This window comes from Drosophila melanogaster, chromosome 3L, assembly GCF_000001215.4.
Source record: "Drosophila melanogaster chromosome 3L".
NCBI classification, from domain to species: domain Eukaryota; kingdom Metazoa; phylum Arthropoda; class Insecta; order Diptera; family Drosophilidae; genus Drosophila; species Drosophila melanogaster.
The window spans coordinates 2,360,332-2,384,035 of NT_037436.4; the positions used below are offsets into that span (position 1 = coordinate 2,360,332).

The window sequence follows — 23,704 nt, forward strand, 5'->3', positions numbered from 1 at the left end:
AACTGATGTTGCCACAGCATCTTGAACGGAAAAGTGCTGAAAACTCAAAGGGAAAAATCTGTGGTGCCTTAACTTGGGTTTCTAATCAAATGGATTTAAATTACTTTAACTGGTATTTTTAATATTTTTTTTTTATTATTTCGTAGCTCGAAGCTTAAACTGGTGCGCTTGACTTATCCTTCAAATGTTCATATTAATGCATTCCCAAAGTAACTTTGATCCATATGAACGACCATGAATCCAATTATCAAGAAATATCGCCTGAGGCTAAGGAGAACTGAACGGGACTCGACCATTGGCTATGTGTTTCGCATCATCCGAATTGTCATTCTATTGTCTCTCTGGACCGGATCCACGATCATCCTGTTTCTCCACAAGCCTGAAGAGCTCGCCACGTCGATGGTGACCGTGATGCCCAACAAGACGGCCTTCCGGAATGTTAAGATGAAGCAGGATTCCGTGGAGATACGCCTGAATGGTGCCATAAATGCGTATCTGACTAACCACAGGGTTAGGACATCCAACTTTTCGGCTGTTGGAGTTCGATTGGAGTGGCGGGATCGAGGAATGAATCGTAGCCTTTGGCGCACTGGCATGTGGATGGTGTACATGTACAAGGATAAGAAGAAGTACCTGCAGGTTAATAGGGTCTTTCAGTTCTCCATTTCAGGATGGCAACAGGAGAGGTCCCTGATCCAGCGTACTTTGCCAACTGATCGTAGTCTTGAGAACTCCGTCTATGACTGGGCCTTTGCGCAGACGGTGATCTCATTCGAGAGCATGAGCAAGGATCCGGTGGGTCTGCTCATGACGGTGAACAGCACTCCGTTGGAGCACGGACTGGGTATACTGTATGCCGCCCTTCTGCTAATCGGTCTATATGCCATTATTATCTGGGAATTTTCGGACCGTATTCTAAGCACTTTGCTCATAACAGCTATGTCCCTCGCCCTGCTCACCGTTTTGGGGAGCAGGCCCACTCTGGAAACGATTGTGAGTTGGGTGGACTGGGAGACCATGATGCTCCTGCTGGGCAATATGATTATAACATCGCGCATGGCAGATACAGGCTTCTTTGACTACCTGGCCGTGGTCGCCTATCGCATCTCCAAGGGCCATGCCTGGCTGCTGATCGGTCTTTTGGGATTCTTCGTGGGATTGACCTCGACTGTTGTGGACAATGCCACCGTGGTGCTTCTCTTCTGCCCACCCGTCATTCGATTGTGCGAGGTAATGGACTTGAGGACCACCTTGGTGCTCATCATTGTAGCAATCTATGCAAATATCGGTGGGTCCATTACCCCAGTGAGTGGGCCACCCAATACCATCATAGCGACCAATAAGATGGTGGAGTCCGCAGGTATTAATTTTGTTCGTTTCTCGCTACTCATGCTTCCGACTGCTTTGATTTGCCTGGCGTCTACCTTTGGCCTAATCTACTGGACCATGGGTAAGAAGATCTACATTCTGGACGAAGATCAGGTGAACCTAGCAGAGAAGCGGCGAGAAAATACCAGAACCTCTTTTGATATCCAGCTGAGGGTCGCCGAACTGCGAAGACAGCCAAGGAGCAAGGTAATCCCTCCAGCTGAGAGCTACTTCATAACACTGGCAACCTTGGAGGCGAGCAATTTTGTCCGCAAGAAGGTGCTGCTGGTGGAATCCCTTCTGGCCCTGAGCTTTGCCGCCTTCTGCTTCATTCTGCAATCGGTTCCATGGGCCATTCCCGGAGCCTCTCTGGGCTGGATATCAATTCTGTCCGCCTTTCTGCTGCTCATCCTGATCGACCAGAAGGATATCATCAAGGTCATGGCCAGCGTCGAGTGGGGCATCATGCTGCTGCTCGCTTCTCTCTTCATTTTCACCATGGTCGTCGATGAACTGGGCCTCATCCACTGGTTGGGCTCTCAGGTGGTGTCTGTGATCCTCCGAGTGGACGAATCATACCAGACCATGGTCGGTATGCTCCTGATCCTCTGGCTTTCGGCCCTGCTCTCCGCCTTTATTCACAATGCGGCGGTGGCACCCATCATGGTGAAACTCTGCACTGACATGGTCGTATATGACCAGGTCCAGATGCCCCTACTGCCGCTCATCTGGGCCACAAGCATGGGCACCAGCTACGGTGCCAATGGCACTCTCTTGGGCTCCCTGGCCAACGAGTTCGCCGCGGTGGTGGGCAAAGCTCATGGCTACAAGATCACCTTCAGGTCATTCTTTGTGGTTGGTTTCCTAATCATGCTATTCACCGTTGTCATCTGCTCGATTTTCCTAATTATTGCCCACTCAATTTTTGATTGGCATTAGATTAGGTTAGGCCTTCATTTGTTTATAATAATATGTATACTACATTTTAAAGATTGTTTTGTATTTCGCTAAAATTTTCTACCGTATGTATGAGTTTATACGAAATTTGTTGGCCGGTAACTGCTGGCCCACCAAATATTTGCTGAAACCATTGCAATTGCCGTTTAGGGCACAACACCATTTTCCGACCAGCGGGGGAAAATGCAAATGAGTTTCATTGTTTTCCAGTCGGAGGGGCCATCAGTTTTTGGCGCCTGGAAAACGCGTGCATGCAGGACATACACACAGGCACTGAGAGAAAACAGTGCTATGCAGCCATATTCCTTTCTTAGCTGTATTATCTCTGAATGAATACTCATGCAGGATTTAGGTACTAAATAAAATCCTATACTGTATATTACTATATTACTATATTATTACATCAGGGCTGGCATATTTTTCACAGTGCATAAATGCGTATCGATGCATTTTCTCACACATATGGGCGCATGTATATTAAATCGCGTTTTCGCTGGCGTCTTTTGTTTACCAAATTGAATTTTTCATTACCGCCTGACCAAGTGCTGTTGTTGGGTTTTTGCAATGCAGTTGGCGTTGTTGTGTCCTTTGGACACCCGTGAAGGACACCCCTTGCCCCTCTCAACACTCGGCTAACACACACGCTCTCGGTTTATAATTGGATTTTGATTCGTTTTGCATAAAAAGTATGCTAACATCCAGACGCCAGACAATTCGGCGAAATAGCGCTATGTGCGTTCGAATTTTATGGCTTCCACAGAGGCGTCGCTTTGTCCAGGACTCAAAAGCGAGCAAAAAGTGCGTGACCCAGTCGCAATAATAGCGAAAAACATCTGGAGTCCTTATTGAGCTGCTCCCCCCTTCTCGACCCGATTGGCATATAATTTGACTGCATTCCTACTCACAGTTGTGTGTGTGTGTATGGCTTTTGTATTTATTGCATGCCAAACAAAAAATTCATTCGAGTGCTATATTTGTGAATTTACATATTGGGCTTATGCAGCTTCATTTGATTGCCACAAATATGTCCAGTTGGCATCGAGAAAAATCAGTTTTCGGCCATATCAAGCAGATGTTGTTGAGATAACTTAGTTTATTATATGGGGCTATGATTGGGCATTTATTCAAATCAGCAATTTATTATTGGGTTCAGAGAATTATCTATGGGTATAGCTTGTAAAGATATCGGAAAAATCCCACATGATGACTCTTTCTTAACCAATCTTCTCTCAATTCATATTTTTAGTTGTAGCTCTATTTTTCTTTACTTTTAAACGGTTGAGACTACACCTTTAACACCTCTTAATGTCCCAAAAATGTCCCCAAAGGGAACAAGGGTTTCCTTTACCCTTCTCTCCACCTAAATTATGGTCAACTAAAAAAATGAGTTTACAAGCTTGCGGGAACAAGTGGCTCGTAAGCCGGGTTAATCTCTCCATCTAGTAGCCACTTACTTGATCCCAACCAACTCATAAATCTGCCCCATCCACCACTGCAATGGACACTGTCCACGAGCACACCTTTCTCTTGTCCCATTCTGTGAGGCATATTTAATTTTTTTGGCCCTGCCAAGTCCTGGCGCCGACATGCGTGCTTTATGGGCCATAATCCCGGCGAGGAGCAGCACTCGCACCACGGGCACTTAGCACTCCTTAAGTTTTACAACTTCACGCTCAATCAGACGCTGCCAACGGCTGCTGGCCATAAAAAAAAGGAACACCCCGAACTCGAACTTTAACCCGCAGCAAGTCCGATGCGGATGTACTTTTTTATGTGTCTTCAAGGTGGCGTTAGAACTTGGGTTGGGCTCTTCTTTTTTTCAGTCTATTGTTGTGGTTGGCAGGAGCCCAGAAAGTAAATAAATACGCCTGGGTATTCAGCTTTCCCAAATCCCCTTCCTTTATCGGTAAACCAGATACCCTTTCTTGAAATTGAGGTATATTAACGATGAAGTAAGATATGCAAAATGTAAAAACTTTTGATCACTGTTTATGGCTCCTTTACAACTCAAAAATTGTTTCCTTGCTAATAAAAACGTCGTTAAAAATTAGAATTACGATTTTCCTGAATAATATAAAACTTATCTACTTTTTATTGCTAAAAATGAGTCCTTGAAAATCCACATTTGTGCAGGCTTAAATAACGATTAAAGCCAAAGGATAAGATTTAGGAGAAATGCAATCTTACGCAAAACCACATAAACTATTATTTGGATTACTTGAGAAGGGAATTCGCCTAGTGACCATCTCCACTTCCTGTTTTCCTGTTTTTGTTTTCGTTCTGCGGTGGTTAACTATTTTGTGTTTTTTTTTTTTAAGGACTGACCGCTCTCGCGTTTCCCATGGCGATGCTTTTATCCAAATTATTTTATTTGCGCCGGCAGAAATAATAAATTATGGCAACGGAAATCAAAAGGCCACTTCAGCGATGGGAGAGTGTGGCAACCAGAACCGACATATTTGGATTTCGATATCCATTCCAGGGATACATAGTTGCCACGTCTGGGGGATTTGGAGGGTTTCCGGGTGGATATGATGGCTATAATAAAGCATAACGAGCTTAAAGCGGGTGTCAAGTGGGTGGGTGGGTTACTGCTGCTGATGGTGGTGGTGGGGCAGGTTGCTACACTCTTGAGATTGCTGCAACCGTGGCAACTACAACAACAACAACTTGGACGGGTTGTTTGCTTTGTTTTATGGCTAATTTTAGACAATTTATGAAGTGTTGGTTATGCTTGATAAGAGCCTCAAGCGGCAGTGACAACAATAACAAACTGTGGAACAATTCATGCAAATGAGCTCGACTTTAAGTCCTCGCCCTGCCACATTACGCATACGCCCCGTAATGCGCGACAAATGATAAAGCCGCGTAAGCCGCTCCTGAGATCTACATACATACATGAATGCTTTTCCACCCTTCAAGAGACACAAAGTTATCACGGCTGACATATGAAGTTGTTAATTTTCAGCAACAACAACACTCGGCTCAGAGTTCAAGATGAAAAAGCGAATGACATTAGGCATTGTTGACAAGAGTGGCTGAAATCTTCATCTGAATGTGTTCTTCTTTTTTTCAACTTCTGCAACTTGTGATATTGCCTAATGTTTCCCTGCGGGGAGGCAGGAAAATAAATTTGATGACTTTGGCAGTGGTAATTAAAAATTAACCGCGGAAATCCGAGCGCAAATTAGGATAAATTAGCGCAATGTCATAATAAATAAATAATCGCAATGAATGAAAGCTAGTCGGAAGTGCAAGTACAAAGCAATTTTTTGCATTATTTTATAATCAAATAGAGCCGAAACACTTAATAAGTGGTAATTGAAAGGTTTCTGCGGCAATTAAATCCAGCAAAAGGGAGCAAAGGGAACTAAAGGCCAAATGGGCTAAAATGGAAATGAGTAATGCAATTTGCAGCACAGCCACATTTCGAATTGGCCACAACTCGACATTTACTGTTTACATTATTAAAAGTAATCAAATCACACTCCCTCCCCCCCCCTCCTTGCACTATGGTCAAAATCAGATGGATGATGGATGGCCGAAAGCGAGACGGTTTAATTATTCAAATGAAATTCTAAATAAATTGATAGGCAAAGCAAGTTGGGCAAGTGCTGTTGTGTGATATGCGTGTGTTTTCCACTGGAGTGGCGAGAGTTTTGTTTCCCAACCAGTGGCATTTTCAAAACTTTATTTGTCTGGCTGCTGGCATTTTGTGGCATTTTCTGTGGTCCTTTCGGAATTTCTGTGTCCCCCTCAAAAGGAAAAGAGCATTAATGTGGCAACAGCTTAAAGCTGGAAATCCGTTTACGCTTACCAAGTTGCTGGCCCAAAACACAACGAATGTAATATGGACTTTTATACCCAACCTTAATAGAGCCATAAAATTGCATTGCATTTTGATGCCATGTCAGCCGGGAGAATGTTTGCGAATTATGTGCGATTTTATTAATGGCCCAACGACATAGATGACTATTGATTTATGGAGGTGCGACGGGAATGTGCTGGCTGCATCTCATCCACGATGCAAGGCACTCGCATAGTTGGAAATCCAATTAAAAGTACTTCAACTTGCAGCTATTTCAACGTAATGAACTATTTCCTTTGGGCTCCAATCAAGCAGCTTCAGATATTTCAAAATATTTTATTTAACTATTTATTACAAAGTGGTTTGTTTATAAACCTTTAAGAAAGAATTCATTCAAGTCAATCAAAAGGAATTTATTCCATTTTACAGACTCGCATCTAGTGACTGGTTCAATGAACCGCAACGCAAACCCTTCGCTTCCTGGCAGCAGGCGGAGGAAATCTGGGCGATGTATCCACTATCCCGATCCCGTCGTGGGTCACTCCAACACGCGCCAAAGTTTGCCAACTTTAAAACGACGTATTCCCATTCGACTGGGCCCTCTACTTAAGCACGCGCTGGCAGGGAAAATGTTTCGGCAACTTTCAACTTTGACATAATGCAAATTATTTGATTTCGCTTTATTATTTGTTTATCTCTGCGACTCGGCCATCTGCAAGTTTGCTAAGTGTTTAATTTGGCCAAGTCATGGATGGGCAATGGCGGTGGATGAGAACCTGCCATACATTTTAATAGCCACGGCACATAAGCCACTTGGCTTTCTGTGCGGCATGGAGCGGTCGTCGTGGCCATGTCAAACCACAAAACAATTTAAGTTGCAAACATTGAAAAGTTTTCGATTTCTGTTTTCTATTCTATTCTATTTGTCGCACAACAAATTCGCAACAGTCGAAACTTTCTGGGGGAAAGCGAACAACTTTTCAGCATTTTTTTTAACAAGGAATATTCGGGGCGTACATCCTGAAATCTCCCTGCTGTCGATCTCCCTCCAGCTGGTCATCCCTCATACGCTCCGTTTGCCGTGGGCGAGACTCGTTTCTGTCAATTGCCGGTGGCACACAGGGCGTATGATTGACATCGCCCCTCACTTCGCTCATGGCCAACACAGAAGGAATTCAATGATTAGCTCACTTGAGCGAAGCGCTCATCCATTGACTCCACTTACATTATGGTGCTTCATTTAATATGTTTGGACGTTGATTAATTGTCTGTATATATTTCTTGTACTTTTCGACGTGGCACAACAGATGCCTGGATCAATTTGTTTGCAGGAATATTGTGTCCCCATCAGCTATAAACAATTTCGAATGCTCCTTTTGAAGTTTAAAGTTTAATTTATTAATTAATTTTAAATCAGTTATATTTATAATGTTACATATGTAATTTTTACAGTTCGTAAAGCTAACTCGAAAATGTTCATTTTTCTATTCCACTATCCATTCATTTTTCACCACTTTTACCATATGGGATTTGGTTTTTTTTTTTTTTTGGGGTTTCTCTAAAGTTCCTAAAGTTGACAACTCTCAGATGTAGTTTCTGCATACGTCTCTAATACAAGGTTTAATCGCTGCCCATCGTTTAGTTCTGTAAGTGCTTGTAAGGATGTGGCGGAAGTCAAAATATCATACAACTTAGGATCTATAAACTGTGCAGCGTAAGGATTTAACAACAATTGCAGCTAACAAATTAATCGTATTGCAAAGGATAATAAGATTGGGAAAACAAAGGTACTAAGCTATAACGAAATCCAAATCCAAATCCTTGCGTAACGCAGAGCAATAGATACTAAACAGGGGATATATATTAGCAGCAGAAGCATCTCCACGACGAAAAAGCACGACGAATACTTCAACGGCTTCAACATTCTGGTGTCCTTCTCCTTGTCGGGTTGAAATAAAAATCTTTAAATAGAAATTGGACATGCTTTAATTTCTTAAGATAGAAACAAAAGATTGCCATCATTATTATCAATAGAAAAACTTAAATATTTCAAAGAGTTTAACAATTTTAAACGTGAGAACCTAATAGCCTCCATGAGCTGATAATTTATTGATTCCCCTCCTCCTGTCGCACATATTAGAAACTGAAAAACCTACGCTTCGCACCTGATCTCGTTACAGAAGTTCAGCCAACTCGAGCTCCTGGACCAACTGTTCCCGCTCTCGCTCCCGATCTCTCTCCTGGTTCTCCCTTAATTCCCGGGCCGCCCGCTGTTGCTCCTTCTCCTCCTCCTGCTGCTGTTGCTGCTTCTTGCGGTGCTCATAGTTGACCAGCCTCTGACCCACCAGGTACTTATCCACCTTGATGGACAGATAGAGCTTCTTCAGCTGATCGATCTGGAACAAAAGGATGCATATGCTGCCCACCACAATGAAGCTTACGGGATACACGAGCCGTGCGACGACATGCTGAGCATAGGCGTCCGCTAGGAAAATCGGAAACATCATATGTGCCATGACATAGGGTATGGCCAGGGCCAGACCAATGGTAGTAACGACCGGCACAGCCAAGTCTCGCATCACAAACTTCAAGTCGAAATCGCGCAATCCATCCATGTAGGCTCGATCTAATGCACGCTTCAAGTGCCAATCTGGGCCCATCATCGTCAAGGCGATGGCTATCTTGCAGTAGAGCACTCCCAGCGCCCAATCCTCCCATAGGAAGTGGATTGGTGTCTTGCGTAGTGGAACGCGTAGGGGAATGACCACCGCCAACTCGATCAGCAATCCAATCAGCAACGGAACCAGCACGAAGATTCCCAGGAGTGTTAGAACGGGCAGGGCATATTGCAATGCCACTCGGACCCAGTGCTTTATCTTGTCGACAATAGCCGCGCGGCCTTGTGGCAGCAGGGTGACCACCGCAGCTACTACCCGGCAGACAATCCAGCACAGGTAACCACCAAGCTCAGCGGTGTACAGCTCATGCGAGCGCAGTAGTCGCTCGTTCTTTCTGGCTCCTTCCGGATCGATTGGATCTAGATTTTCAACCACTTCGCCCGCTCCTTCTGCGGCTGCCGCTCCAGCTGCCTTCTCATCCGGCTGGGAGGACCAGATCAACATCAGCCGCCGACCGATGTAGACTGGAACCGTGAGCGTCAACATGGCAGCACAAACGATGGACAAACACATGAGTGCCAACAGGGCACACAAACGTAAAGCGAACAGCGATGGCTTGTCGTACGGCTGGAATCCCACGGGTGCATCCCGTTGCATGATGGCCTGATGGGCGGCGGCAAGGTTTCGTGGTGCCGGCGCCGGTTCCACTGGCGGTGGCGGTGGAGGAGGTGGTGCTGGTGGTTGGGCTGCCGCATCCGCTGCCTCACCTTCCTGGTTTTCATTTTCGCCAGCGGCATTCTCCACGCCTTCTTCTCCAGCAGCGGGAATTTCCGGTTCCGGCTCCGGTGCTGGGAGCAGGTAGCTTCGTATGCCCAGCAACCAGGCCACCGCTGTGCACCAAATGCGCAGCAAGCCCTTTAGCCAGATGCGTGTTTGGGTCTGCTCGAAGAAGCCCGGCAAAACGATCTGGAATGGCGAGTTTAGATTGTTTAAGTTATTCAAATAAGTTTGCGGGTAACTTACTTGTAAGAGCAGCAATTGCAAGTTAACCGCTGAATCGCCACTAAGTGCATATGGCAAGAAGTCCGGACAAACCACCTGCAGAATTCTAATGGGCAGCCAGAGCATCAAGAGCACTGCAAATCCAAAGATCATAGCCGAAGCGACCAGCCGCCGGATGTGTCTCACAATTGGTACATGGATCATTTCCTGGATGGGACTGAAGTCAGGATCGTTGACATTGCGGAATATCCAGAGCACTCCCGGTCGCAGCACCTCGCGCAACAACGATACAAACGCAGCGAAGTAGTAAACGTATACCATGCCAAACATCCAGTGGACAAAAAGTGAGGTGCCCGGAGCAGCCTTAAAACTCTCTTTACGATCCTTGAGGCTGGCATCTAGTAGGGGCAACGAACAAATGTCCAGCCACCAGCCGCAAATCAGCGGGAGTACTCCGATCTCCAACACCGACAGCAGCGACACCTTGACCACAATATAGCACAATCCAATGAACCAGCAGACTCTCCGCAGGCGGAAAACTCTGGAGAAGAAGTGCAGCACCACCAGGGTCAATCCAATGCAGCAGTAACCAAATAGCGTGGTAATCAGGCCGTGAAAGTGTAGCAGTGGTTTCTCGGGCTGCAAAAGATCCATGGAGCTCAGAATGAAGTTGCCCACGCAGTAGGGACAAAAGGCGAAGGTGAAGATGAACATGGTGTTCAGTGAGATGATCCAGAAGACGTGCTCCAGAAAAACTAGCGAGCCATCGAGTCCGAGCAGGCGTTCCCAGGTAAGCTCCTCGGCAGCCCGATCCCACTCCATGGGATTCCAATTCTGCTCATCGGCATCGGCGTCCACGACGGGAGCTGCAGCCGCTGGTGCGGCATCCTGGGCCTGGGCATCCTGCCCATCGTTGTCCGCTGGAGCCGGCGCTTCATTGTCGTCGGCATTGTTGTTGTCGTCCTGAGGCTGTGGAGCTGCCTCGGCGGCGGGATCAGGCGCAGGATTAGCAGCCGCTGCCTGTAGAGGGGCATCGTCCCGCTCCAGCCAATCGGGTCCGCCGCCATGCAGGATCTGCTCGCGCAGCCAGACCAATCCTATGAAGGACAAAAGTGTGCATGTGACCACAAAACAGCCCCGAAAGGCATCCGATGCCAGGTTTTCAACGGAGAAGATGTCAAAGGGCAGCGTGAGAATCATATCGAAGGAGCTCGCCCGGAAGAGGTACCGATAGGTCCTGTAGGCAGACAGCGGCACCACTCCGAACCAGGCCAAACCGACCAGGGTGTAATGAAGCCAGCAGCGAGCGCCCTCCAAAACGGCGGACATCAGTCCCACAAGGACATCCTTTATCGGCAGGACTCGCGGCATATCCGGAGCATAGATGGGCTGAAAGCTGAAGCTGTAGCTGCACAGCTCGCAGTATTCCTTGTGCGAGTAGCGCATCCATAACATCAGGCAGTCCTGATGAATGTACTTGATCGATCCAGTGCAGATGCACGGGTAGAAAAGAGGCCTATCCGGCTGTGCCTCGCATCTGCACACGCGGCAAATGTCGCCCTGCGACAGGTCGTCCATACTGATAACTTTTTCCCGGATCCTGGGTCTTCAGTTTGACTGAATTACTAAAGTTCCACTGGTCATTTGCGAAATTCGCTGGACAATTTCCGTAATTGACCCGAGGGTACGGGGGTTTTAAGACGATTATACCCGCCTTTTATGTGCGCCAATTAACCTTTCGATGATTACGGACCGTAATGCGATTGTAACACTTGAATTTTAACCGAAAAGTTGGGATATTATTACGACAAAACAAAACAAGACTACTTCTCAAAAAAAGGAGAGCCAATGTGTGCACACCATGAAATTGCTGATTATTTTCTCAACGGAGATGCCAACTAGTTCGATAGATTGAGAGAACGAAATATCGTTATTCATTTTTTAATCATAAATTGAAAATTAAAAAAGATTACATAGTTATGGTTAATAAATATAAGTTTTTAACTTAAATAATATAAAACAAAATTATCATGACCGGGAAGTAACAGTTAATGAAACAGTGTGTGCACACATCATTAGGCAATACCAATCCATCTGGCAACCCCACCACACTCATTGTTGTTGTTCTGATTCTCTTGTCATTATTTTGCAATCAATCGCTGAACTTTTTGCACTGAGAAATTGTAGAAAATAAGCCATGCAGCGACAGATTATTAACATTCTGGGACAGACGACGCGTCGCCTGGCTAGCGGCCAGCAAATTCGCATGCTGTCAGTTTCTGCGCCGCGACAGGAGATCTTCAAAGTCCAGAGCGCCGAGGACTTTGACAAGAAAGTAAAGAACAGCCAGCAGCCCGTGATTGTGGACTTCTTCGCAACGTAATTTTTATATTTTCAATTTGAGGACATGGCAAATTAATGTTTATATTGTAATCCACCAGCTGGTGCAATCCCTGCAAGCTGCTAACCCCGCGCATCGAGAGTATTGTGGGCGAACAGGCCGGTTCCATCAAGCTGGCCAAGGTGGACATAGATGAGCACAGCGAACTGGCTCTGGACTACGATGTGGCCGCCGTGCCCGTGCTAGTGGTGCTGCAGAACGGCAAGGAGGTGCAGCGCATGGTGGGACTCCAGGACGAGGACAAAATCCGGGCCTGGGTTGCCGCCGCCGTCAAACAGGCCAAGTAATAATTGAGAAATCCCAAAAAAAAAGTGGAGGTTGACCTCCTCGCAAATAAAGCTGAGCTTTAGGTTAATTCGGACTTTCGAAATAAATGTTTATTTACCCGTTGAAACGAAAAGTACTACGATTACACACTAAAAACTAAATGGAAAACCAGCCCGGCGTGCCGGGTCGCTTCTTGTTCCTGTCCAGAAATCTGCGGAAACCGGCTTTCGATTCATCCAGCGACTTTTCCTCCTTGGCCTGCTTCTCAGCCTTTTCGGAAAAGAAGTCGGGGAAGACAAAGGACTCCTCCCTGGGCTGGAATACACAAATATCATTGGAAATATCCATTGAATCAGGGGCTTGTAGTGGGCCATACCAATGTTACATAAGCCAGCTTCACGTCGTCTTTTTTGGTGATGTAGCCGTAGGTCTGATCCTTCTTGGTCTCGCCCATGGCAATCCGAGTACGCACATCCACCACCGGCAGCTTGTAGATCTTCTCCAGATAGTTACGCACATCGTACTTGGTCATTTCCATGGACACCGAAAAAGTGACCACATTGGGTGGCTGTTCCTCCGTGGGTCGGATTAGCTTCATCCAGAAGTTGGGAAGGAAAACGCGAAGCTGCGGATTGCCGCGCTGATAGATGGGATACCACCTCGTGGACATGATCTAGCCAGGATCTAAGATTCTAATTCAAGAATACAAAAATTAAATTAATTGTTGTGCGTTTATGAAATGCACTAAAAAAGGCCAAAGGTTTCGGGCGGACACAGGCGTAGCAAGGGGGTCGCATAAGATTGTTAACTAAAACTTAACGTATATATTAATTTAAGTTATTACGCTGTAACTATAAAATATTCCACACTTTTACCACTTTTAAAAAATAATATCACTAAATCTAGATTCCTCTCAAAGAACTGTTACCTACACCCGTGTAAAAGCACGTGGGTTGTCCAACACTTGTTTTAAACAGCTGATTGTCAACCACAACAATTTTTAAATTCGGTCCGGCTGAAATCTCTGGTAAAGGCCGTTTAAAATGGCAAAAATAAAGAAAAAGGAGGCGAAAGCTAAACCTTTGACTCGCAAGGAGCAGAGAAAACAGAAGTCGGAGTTCAAAAAACAGAATAAACGACTTTATTTCGCCGGCAAAACTAACGGAACACAGCGCGTGGCGGCGGCGGCAGAGGCGTTGGCAGCGCAGTCGCAGCTGGGCAAAAACAAGAAGAAGAAACGGAGCAAGAAGCCCAAAATAATAAATCCAGATGAAATACCCAAGGAGCAACTTTTGTCCGGTGAAATAGACAGCGACGATGACGAGTCCATAGATTCGGATTTCAGCGATGCGGAGGTGGATGCTCTGCTGCCCGCAAGGGAAAAGATGGAAGTCTATGAACCTCTGGGAAAAAAGGTCAAGAAAACGACAGGAGGCGCCATCCAAAGACAGGATGAAGAGGCGGTCAGGCGGAAGGAACTGCGCCAGCAAAAGGAACTGGAGAGCAAGTCCAAGAAGCAGCGAATCAAGCAACTTCGCATAGAGAACGAGGAGGATGATCGCGAGATCAACAAGCTGGAAAAGAAGCTGAAGCTCAACAAATCCAAGGACAAAAACCGCTTGGTGCGGAAGATGTTCAATGATGGCCTGGACTACCTGCTTGACTTTGTCCTGGATGACGAGGAGGAGAAGCGGAAGTGGGAGGAGAAGCAGGAACGTAAGAAAAAGCTGAAGGAGCAGCAAGAAAAGGAGGAGGCGGGAATGTGGAGCGATGAGGAAGAGGATAAGGAGGACAGGGATGAGCCCATGGATAACTTCTCAGAAGATGACAGTGGCTCTGAGGGTGAAGATGATGATGAAGACCTAACTGGAGAGGAAGAACAAAGCGAGGAGGATTCGGAGCAGGAAGAGAATGCACCTAAGAGTGAGTACATTCATCGTTTAGAGTTTTTCATTTAATTAACGAATTAATTACAGTTAAAGAGGACATCTACGGACGCAAACGCGACGCCGAGGGAAACATCCTGCCTGATCCCGTGGAGCTCGAGGCCTCAGCCGCCGGTCAAAAGTACATACCGCCACATCAGCGAGCTTTGATGGCAGCCAGCGCGGGATCAAGTGAAAAACAGGCAGAGATACTAGCTCGCCTTCTAAAGCAATGCAAGGGTCTGCTCAATCGTTTGTCAGAAGCGAATCTGCACAAGATTGCCGCCGGCATCGAGGAGCTGTACATGAAAAACTCCCGCTACAACATGAACGAAACACTAACCAAGTTAATTCAAGAAGCCCTTCTCGGCTACACGCGAACCAACGAGCGAATGGTACAGGAACACATGGTGCTGCTGGCCTACCTACATGCCCAGGTTGGCAGCGAGATTGGAGCGCATTTCCTGCAGACTTTTGTGGAGTTATTCGATGGTTATGTCAAGAACATCGCTACCCTGGAGGTGGAGGATAAGCAGCTGAATAACCTAGTACTGGTGCTCTGCTACATGTACCTCTTCAAGATCTACGAGCTGAATTTGCTGATGGAGCTCATAGGCAAATTGTCAGATCAGCTTTGCGAGAAGAGCGTGGAGTGCCTTTTGCTGATCTTCCAGTCCATTGGCTTCCGGCTGCGCAAGGACGATCCACTGGCCTTTAAGACCATGATGCAAAAAGTTCAATCGCAAATTGCTAGTGCCCCACTGGAACTGAAAGAGAATCCACGCCTGCGTTTCATGGTCGATATTCTAAATGCAGTCAAAAACAACAATATGCAAAAGCTGCCGCAGTATGATCCCGAGTTGGCGGAGAATCTGCGAAAGCGTTTGAAGGCCATGCTGAAGAATGATCGCTACGTGGTGACTCTGAACATAACCCTGGAGGACCTCCTGCGTGCTGATAAAGTGGGCAAATGGTGGATTGTGGGCTCTGCCTGGACGGGAAATCTGGATGAGATGGGATCCGCCAAGCAAAAGCAGGATAAGAACTCATCGAAGTCTGCCAACGGAGGTTTTGCGGATCAGCTACTGGAGCTGGCCAGAAAGCAGCAGATGAACACAGCCGAAAGGAGGAATATCTTCTGCATCATCATGAGCGCCGCCGATTATGTGGACGCCTTTGAGAAGATTCTGCATTTGTCTCTGAAGGACCAGCGAGCGGTGGCCTACGTGATCATCCATTGCGCTCTGAATGAGAAGCGTGCTAACCCCTATTACGCTCATTTGGCACTTAAGTTCTGTCAATTCAACAGAAAGTATCAACTGGCTTTCCAGTTTGCCAGTTGGGACAGAATCAATGATATCGAAAAGCTTTCCAAGCCGCAGATTCGCAACCTGGCTAGTTTTCTGCAGCAAGTAATCCTAGCTGCTGGTCTGCAGCTGTCAGTGCTCAAAGTAGTCGACTTTATGCAGCTGGACAAGCTCAGCTTTTACTTTATGAAGGAAGTGATGGTCAGGCTGCTTTTGGCTAACGATGAACGCGAGATTTATCAGACGTTCGAAAGAGTTGCCAAAAACACCAAACTGCAGCAGTTTAAGCAAAGCGTAAGGCTCTTCCTGCAGCATTTTCTTTTGCAAGAGGAACAGCTGGACAAACTTAAGCTGAAGGACGAGGATCGACAGCTTCTGCAGCAGCGCGTTGATCACATAGACAAACTTTTAGCCTATGTGGACCTGTAGTTATAAGTTGTAAATTTGTAAAATATTCATAATGAGGATGCTATAAAACAAATAAAGGACAAGTTTTTGTAAAATAGGAAGGCATGTGTAATTTATTCCTAAGGCAAAAATTAACAACTAACATAATAAACTAGTCGAAGCTTTGGAGGAGATCGCGTGCCCGCCGGTACTGCGTGGACTCGATTAGCTTTCGCCTTTCCGCCTCGTCCTCCAGCTTTTCGCCCTCCTTGTCCAGTTTCTGGATCACCTCCTCGGCCAACTGACTGATCTTTGAGCGCGCTGCTCCCTGGGAACTGGCCAAATACTCCAGAGCAGTTGGCCACAGCTCGTCATCCAGTTTCTCCACATCAAAGGCGGTTTGTTGTATGGAAATCTGTCGCAGTTTGTTGAACTTCCAATCCTGGCGGGATTCCTTCCATTTTAGAAGATATTCCTTGTTGACTTTGGCATCTTTGTTGGAGCTCTGACTCTTTTGGGCCTCGAGGCGCTGCTGGTGCTTCTGTTTCTTCTTTTGGCGCACTGTAACCACTGCATAAGCGTTCTCCGGACGAGCTGCTTCTTTTAGTTGCGCTGCTGTGGGCTGGGAGTCCACATCGTCGTCTTCATCCGAGTTATTTTCCTGCGTTTTGCTGCGTTTCAGCTTTTTGGTTTCGTTGGCATCCTGGACTTGTTTTCTCTTCTGAGGCTTCTGAGGAAGACTTTCATCGCTTCCACTGGTGGCCACCTGCTCCTCCGCTTGGTTTTTCCTGCTTTGTTTCTTAGTGGCCGATACTTCTGATTCTTTATGCCGCCTCTTGGCGGGTTTATCTGTAAATGTTGGACATGTTACACAAAGCCGATATAGATTTGAGCTGAAACACACCTGTTGGAACCTCCTGTTGATCTACCTGTGGAGCTAGAATTAGACTTTTGTTGGCCACCTCGTCGTCGCTGGCCGCATGCTCAGGGTTCTTAGTCACCTCGTGCTTGCGTTTTTTGCCCTGGCGCTTGACCTTTTTCTCCAGTTCAGTGCGGGCCATTTTAGAAGCGTGTCGTTTAAAAATTAACTTTGTACACCAAGGTTATTCAAAAGAAAATTTAAAAAACTTCTTTAGTTACAAACAAAATGTGTTTCTGTCTGGCGTTGCCAAGCTGGGCCTGAATACCGCTGTTAGCCAACACTGAAAAGTGGGCTGCTTTCGCAGTCTGGCACCAGACTCACCATATGACTAACCACAATCAATCTGGCAACGGCGCCAAACAAATGCCAAATCTTAGCTTTCGTTTAACAATAAATAATCAAAACAAAATAAGCAAGCTATAAATCATAAAAAGTGCATTTCGCGTGTGTATGGGCAGCGCCTATGCCATCCCACCGTCTCTTTTTAAACGAAATCGCGCCAAAATCAACGAAATACGTGTCGTCCTAAAGGCGCGTAAATAAAACCGGTGTGATAGTTGTGATTAATTAATGTAAGAGTGATTAAGTAGTTAACTAAGCTTTGATTAAGGTATAGAGCGGTATTAGCCATATTACAGGTAAGTCTATTGCGAATTTGTACATATACCATTTTCAATCCGCGGCGGCAACAACAAATCCAGCCGGCAAAATGCAACTGTTTACTTGCGCGTGTGTTTGTGTTTTCGGCAGTGCGTGCGCGTATGTGTGTGTCACCGGCAAATAAATATGAAAATTCCTGTTTATCGGTTTTAAAACGACGAGGAAATATCCAAATGTAAATTTAAAAGCAAGGAAAGGCGACATATTGATGAAAGCAAAGGCGGGTGTCCTGCAACAGCTGTTGTTTGCTTGGTGGAGTGGTCGCAAGGTCCTGCGTTCCGGCTGCATTTTTCAAGGTACGTACAAGTGTGGGTGTAAGTCGCCATCAAAACTTACCGTTATAAGTTAAGCAATTACACGTTTTACCGCATTAACTTTGATTTGCGAGGGCGGATTATCATGTTTTCAAATATACATTCCAAAAGAAATTAATTGTTAATGAATGCTTGTCGAACAAAAAATATCTTTAGGTGGGCAGAACTGAATCCATGAAGAAGTTATAGTTGAAATTAAAAATTTTCTATAAAACACATATGTCGAATTTTTCTAAAATATATATCCCGGAAATATTTCTTTCAAAAATTCCTCGCCAATTGGGATTTTCCTTTTAACCGCTGAACGCCGGCGCGCCTTCCACACAAAAATCATTGTAAACAAATTGCAACGTCGAAATGTTCACACATAATTTCTTCATTATGCTTTGGCTCTTTGAGTGGTTTTCCGGCATGGGCTAAAATAGCATTTTCCGACTTTTCCTCAGTTTTCCGCCCATGTCGAGTGAGAGAAAAGCTCTCACTCAGGGATCGCCTCAGAATTTGTTGGCCATTGGATTCCTCCGCTGGCCATTCAGTTCTGCTTTGGTTGTGTTCCCGGTCGCATCGCGTTTTCCCTCGCGTTTTCCGCTTTTCCGTCGCGGTCTTCGGTGGCTTTCCACGCGTTTCTATCCCAAGTTCTAAGCAAATCTCTTTCGGATCCGAATCGAAACAATCCCAAAGATATTTCAGTAATTTTTCGGTGGTGTACAAGCGTTTCGAGATATTTATCGTGAATATCTTGGCTTATTTGCCACTATCTGATTGTTGGGGCGGCATCTTTACTGGCTAATTGGATTGCCCACAGTCACAACAACAAAAGTGCAGACAGCGAGCTGTCACAACAAATAGAAAAAAAAAGAATAAGGCTAACGACTCCGGTTAACTTCGCCGGTTGCACGCGTGTGTTTCCCTGTGCCTTTCCACTAATCAATATAGTGGCATTTGTTTTGCGCGCGTTTTACTTTCTAACATACTTCGGCACCGCGGCTCTGCCCCGCGGACCCTACTTTTAACTTAACCCCCGCTGACTGCGGTTTCTGTGACAACGTGAGCGGCCTAAACAAACCCACCTGAAAGGCCAACCCCAAACGGAACGCAGGAAATATCGTCCAACTTTCTGTTCTGGAATGATAAAGCTCGGCATGTTGTAAATGCTCGACAGTACGCGCTATAAGTGTAAGTGCAAGTCAACCACCATTTCTTTTGAATCTAATACATCCTCCGCCCCCTGACTAAAGATCATAATATTAATAATAGTCTAAAAATTCAGGAACACAACTTAATATGATCCAATTTAAAATCGTCTTAGATCTGTACGCTCATTTTCTCGCTGTGCAATTTCCTTATTTGTTTATAAACATTTCGGCACATCCGTCGAAACGACTATTACATCAGCTGAGGCGAGGAGGTGTGGACGAGGTCCACTTGTGTGCGTCCATCATGATTCAGATTCTGATTCGGATTCAAATCTGTATCTACTGTATGCGCTAGCAACTTGTATCTATTTGGCAGCCGCATCTCCTGAATCGTTTTCCACCTCTGCCGTTCTACGCTGCTGTGTGTTTTTCCAATAGTTTTCCTCTAAAAATGGATCAGTGTTCGTCGGCAATTAAGGCCCCCCCAAAAATAAGATATATGTATTCGAACTAAACTCATTCGTTCGTCTAATATGAATGAATCGATGCTCCACATAAATTCTCCTGAAAGTTTGGGCTATAGTGGAATTTCTAAGGTTCTGAAAAAATCAGAAACTAATATATAAACTATTTTCCATGTTGATGAGTAATGAATCGAAGAGTATACCCTGGATTTCGAGCACATAATGGATTTCTTGCACCTTAAATGCTCTTTTGTACTTTCACTTTGCCTTGCGGCACTCGTTAAATGTATATTTCGAGCACAAATGTCAAATATTGCTTTTTAAGGGTCAGCGGCTAAGCATTTTGCTCTTTGCATACTTATTTTTCAATGTTGCCCATTGCAACTTGGCAAGTTGGCCAACGAAAAGACGCCCTTTGGCTCATCGGTGGTTGGTTGTCGAATGGTTGAGTCATTCTCCATAAGGGTTGAGTGCAATTTCAAGCGCCACAGATAGTTGGGTCGTAAATTCTCTGACCAGACTATGAGCAAACAAATTGCCGGCTTTCTTTGCAGTATATAATTTAGCTTGAAATGGTTTCTTTCCATGAGCTTTTATGATTTATTTCCTGAAGCCGAGTGAGGCGTAAATATGGTTTATTTTGATTTTGCTCGATTTCGAAGTCAGATACTTCTGTTCTGTTCTATTCTGTTCTCTTTCCATTCGAATTGACGTCAAATTGTTTATGCAGGCCATGGGCCGTTTAGTTGATGGCCGGCTGGTTTATATGTTCTCTATATGTGGATATCTACATACATATATGTATGTACAATGTGCTACTGTTTGCCGATATTGCGATTTCTATATAGGGAAATTAAACGGCGTTCCGATTCACAATGCAAGTCAGGATTTGGCGACTCGAGGGCGTCGCAGATTTGCGCGTTCGAAACGCGACTGAAATATGAAATGCACCGCCTGCCTTTTCGCCTGTTTTCCGAATCGTTAAATACACATTATAAGGCCCATATTCATTTTTTGGCTTAAATGGCGTCGCGCCGACACGCGCACTTCCGTCACCGAAATGTTTTCAGAGAAAATCCCAAAAAAAAACAATCGCCACATATAATAAAGCGAAACAAATACAATTTGTTTTTCGTCCGACAGAGTAACGACATGGGGGAGCAAGTGTTTAAATAAATTGTGACAGATTGTTGGTGGTGGACACTTGGACCGCATTCAATAGCTATATAATATCAGGGTCCCTTTACGATAAGTCGCGTAATTTTAGCTCGTTAAAATATGAAAAATTGTCTGGCCAAGACAGAGCAAGACGGTCAAGACGGGTACATATAATGGAACGTCCACAAAGATTAATGAAATGTGTGAAAATTCTTGCTGTAACGAGCCGTATAAAATTGTTAAATATACTCTTGAAGAGTACAATGATCTGCGTCACTTCGCAGGCATTTATAAATTTTTAACAAATTATTGTTAAAGAACAAGGGTTCTCTTAAAAGTGCATTGTATGACCAAAATTTCCTAAGATCTATCGAAAACTATAGCGAATTCCTTAGAATAGAATCTTCTCTATATATTGTTTCTCATAAGAAAAACCACATATTTTAAAATGCTTTCGTAGAGATTTTAAAAACTGCCTTTAAATAAATTTTGCAGAAAGAATTCCATTAATTTACTAGACAGACCGACAGACAGATATAGAATGGACAAACAACAGCGGGATAGCTAAAATAATCCACCGATCTGACGACATCGGTGGCGATATAGGAAGACCTTGGGGAATGTTGCAAAAATACGAGCACTTTTAGTTAGTTAGTCCATTTGGTTTCACGTGACCCTGAAAGAGTAAAATTGAGCATGAAATATGGCGAACTGGGTCAGTACAAAGGGAGCAACATGGGTTGACTCAATTTCGCGGACATCGAGGTCGGGAATAGATAGGCCAACCCGCTGGGAGCATGGCAACCACCCCCATTCAACCAATAAACAATCCAATTAAACAATTGCCAGGGACAACGAGCGATATCTCAATGCGTTTTGCATTGCGTGTGCTTGTTTGGTGGGTCTTAATGGGTCAAGTATGTTCGTAGTATCTGATGGATAGTTTCCCAACTATAAATTTCTTTGCCCTATCGGTTTTTCTCGGCCCCGTTCGATGGAGGAAAGTGAAAGTCCGTGTGCGTCGGGCCAACCAATTTAATGTACATTTCTGTTCATTAATCTTTTCTTTTTTTTTTTCTTTTGGTTTTTGCAGCCCCGGCGTTTTTTGCGATAATGCTTTGATTGTTTTGCTCCATGTGCGATTGCTAAGGTTTGATTGATTTGGCGTGCCTGGCGAAAAACTGGAAAAATAGTAGTTTTTTCTTCATTCTGCGGTCAGCCGCAAATTGATACAAATTAACATTCGGCATATCAAATTTGATTATGAATTTGTTAATTTTGGATCACTATTACAGCGATTTGGGCTAGATTTCACACTCATCCGATTTTAGATCAGAAGTTAATGCTTTAGACTTCAGACAACTTAATGACTTTGCTTTGGGTCGCAGCACATTTAAGATTTCTGTTTGTTTTCACCTGATTATGATAGATGATCATCGCTGTTTGCTAAGCTTGACAGATTGATTCTCGATTTGGTTCTACTGGTTTAAATGAAGAAGTTTCTATTTTTGTTGACCATATTTTCAGGTTACTGGTGTTCCTACTGTCTTAGTAAACCATTAACAAGAAGAACCCTACCAAGAAATGAGTTTCGTGTGGTCTAAACATACAGCAAAGCAAATGATCGACATTTCTGCTTTTCAGCTGCCATTCTGTCGTTCGTTCTTCTCCGTTTAAAATGCCATAATGCTCGGAGGTTTCTCCCCAATTTGCCCGCTTATTAGCTTGATCGCCCCGCTGCTCCTCATATCCCAAAAACCTGGCCGAGCAATCAATCCGGCTGTCAGCATCTGGGGACAAGATTGTTTGGTGCTCTGTGGGCTTTTGGTATAATTACGGGCTGGCAATTGTCTGTAACCCAATTCGAGTTTGGCATTTCATTCAAGTTCACATGCAAACACGTTTGCTGTTATTCGATATCGTTGCGTGGGTTAGAAAATCGTTTCGCGCCTTGTTTTTCGTTACTCGACAGAAATGCAGAAAAGATCAAATTCAATTTGCATGTAGCCGAGAGCCCTGGAATACACGATCGTTATGTGCTGCGCCAGCCATGTAATTTGTATTGAAGAATGGTGATTATGATTATATTTGCATATAAGTTGGCAATTAATTTGCAAAAACTGCGAGGCGGCACTCCCCTCCGTCAGACGTCAAGGATTGGCCATGGGCCATAGGATGCATGTCGCGGATTAGGGTCCGTCATAGGAATCAACATAAAATAGGCAAACAAATTTCTCGAACTGCGTTCAGCCCGAAACGTGCCTCTCCATGGCATTCTTTTCACCATTATACACTTATACGTATACTTTTTATTTTTCCACAATTTCAACTTTGTCTAGGCAAACAAGAAATCGTGGCACGTGAGCATTTTACAAATGAACCGAAATCGTTAAGAAAAACCAAAAACCAGAAATAACAACATCATAGGTGCGCACCTACAAAAACGCCAGATTTCATAAAAATACATGAATAGAGCCCATAAAAAAAATTAAAATAAAAATCAAAACCAGCAGCTGGATAGGTAAATCTTGTTTTTTTTTTTTTTTTTTTTTTTTGTTTCGTTGATATTCAAACGTACTTTGCTGTCTCTTCATATCGATGCGTACGTTCTACGAGACATGCGTAAGGTTTAAGGGACATGACTTTGGGTAGGGCAGATTCCTAAGTAGTAGGTGAATGTGGAATTCACAGCTTAATTTCTAGATTTCATCAACGATTTAGTTTTACTTGTTAAAGAAATCACTCGTTTCTAAATTTCTTGTTGCAATTCATGAGACTATGTAGAGTACTCGTATTTTTCCTCAACTATAAACCATCATAACTTGAGATCTGGACGTGCTGTCCATCCGGAGCGGGAGTCGGTTCTCATTTAGATTGCATCTGGCATGACGAACGGACTCAAAGTCTGTGCTATATTTAGGCGAATTGCGCATTGTCTTCTAGTTTCGACGTCGAGGTGCTGATATAAAACGCCCGATTAAATTTATGCACACACCATGGAATTGCGATG

The 23,704-nt window shown here is 44.7% G+C and overlaps 7 protein-coding genes across 14 annotated transcripts in view; 4 read left to right on the top strand and 3 right to left on the bottom strand.

Annotated features, from left to right (window-relative positions):
* Positions 1-225: 225 nt before the first annotated feature.
* Positions 226-2,355, top strand: CG13801 (uncharacterized protein). The gene has a single exon (NM_139457.2). It carries the CDS (start codon positions 235-237, stop codon positions 2,305-2,307), a length of 2,073 nt encoding a protein of 690 aa, NP_647714.1. The 5' UTR covers positions 226-234; the 3' UTR covers positions 2,308-2,355.
* A 5,156-nt stretch (positions 2,356-7,511) lies between these two features.
* Positions 7,512-11,608, bottom strand: CG1317 (uncharacterized protein). Of its 3 annotated transcripts, none has more exons than NM_001299984.1 (3): positions 9,775-11,608; positions 8,299-9,717; positions 7,512-8,094 (listed from the first exon to the last, which is right to left on the bottom strand). In NM_001299984.1, exons 1-2 carry the CDS (start codon positions 11,329-11,331, stop codon positions 8,308-8,310), a joined length of 2,967 nt encoding a protein of 988 aa, NP_001286913.1. In that variant the 5' UTR covers positions 11,332-11,608; the 3' UTR covers positions 7,512-8,094; positions 8,299-8,307. The 3 variants fall into 3 exon arrangements, with proteins under 3 accessions (NP_001286913.1, NP_001163328.1, NP_647715.2); NM_001169857.2 differs by having other exon boundaries at positions 7,683-8,094; NM_139458.4 differs by having other exon boundaries at positions 7,683-9,717.
* Positions 11,609-11,867: 259 nt separating this feature from the next.
* Positions 11,868-12,545, top strand: CG8993 (uncharacterized protein). The gene is made up of 2 exons (NM_139459.3): positions 11,868-12,132; positions 12,195-12,545. The coding sequence occupies exons 1-2, from the start codon at positions 11,951-11,953 to the stop codon at positions 12,439-12,441; spliced, it is 429 nt and encodes a 142-aa protein (NP_647716.1). The 5' UTR covers positions 11,868-11,950; the 3' UTR covers positions 12,442-12,545.
* Positions 12,513-13,373, bottom strand: mRpL23 (mitochondrial ribosomal protein L23). Of its 4 annotated transcripts, none has more exons than NM_001274396.1 (3): positions 13,354-13,373; positions 12,798-13,113; positions 12,513-12,736 (listed from the first exon to the last, which is right to left on the bottom strand). In NM_001274396.1, exons 2-3 carry the CDS (start codon positions 13,089-13,091, stop codon positions 12,578-12,580), a joined length of 453 nt encoding a protein of 150 aa, NP_001261325.1. In that variant the 5' UTR covers positions 13,092-13,113; positions 13,354-13,373; the 3' UTR covers positions 12,513-12,577. The 4 variants fall into 4 exon arrangements, with proteins under 4 accessions (NP_001261325.1, NP_001261326.1, NP_001137873.1 ...); NM_001274397.1 differs by lacking the exon at positions 13,354-13,373 and adding an exon at positions 13,297-13,347; NM_001144401.2 differs by lacking the exon at positions 13,354-13,373 and adding an exon at positions 13,266-13,347.
* Positions 13,374-13,396: 23 nt separating this feature from the next.
* CG9004 (uncharacterized protein) lies at positions 13,397-16,157 on the top strand. Its single transcript, NM_139460.2, has 2 exons — positions 13,397-14,344; positions 14,398-16,157. The coding sequence occupies exons 1-2, from the start codon at positions 13,465-13,467 to the stop codon at positions 16,080-16,082; spliced, it is 2,565 nt and encodes an 854-aa protein (NP_647717.1). The 5' UTR covers positions 13,397-13,464; the 3' UTR covers positions 16,083-16,157.
* Positions 16,153-17,225, bottom strand: CG15877 (uncharacterized protein). The gene is made up of 2 exons (NM_139461.2): positions 16,945-17,225; positions 16,153-16,889 (listed from the first exon to the last, which is right to left on the bottom strand). The coding sequence occupies exons 1-2, from the start codon at positions 17,099-17,101 to the stop codon at positions 16,213-16,215; spliced, it is 834 nt and encodes a 277-aa protein (NP_647718.1). The 5' UTR covers positions 17,102-17,225; the 3' UTR covers positions 16,153-16,212.
* A 98-nt stretch (positions 17,226-17,323) lies between these two features.
* The window catches only part of Svil (Supervillin), a 121,572-nt gene continuing 115,191 nt past the window's right edge, over positions 17,324-23,704 (top strand). For 2 of the 3 annotated variants that reach the window (NM_001299988.1, NM_001202097.2), the window contains exon 1: positions 18,496-19,112. The gene's annotated coding sequence lies outside the window, so the exon portion shown is untranslated. Of the gene's footprint in view, positions 17,601-18,495; positions 19,113-23,704 lie in introns of those variants that run through there. The other variant, NM_001274398.2, reaches the window with a different exon arrangement.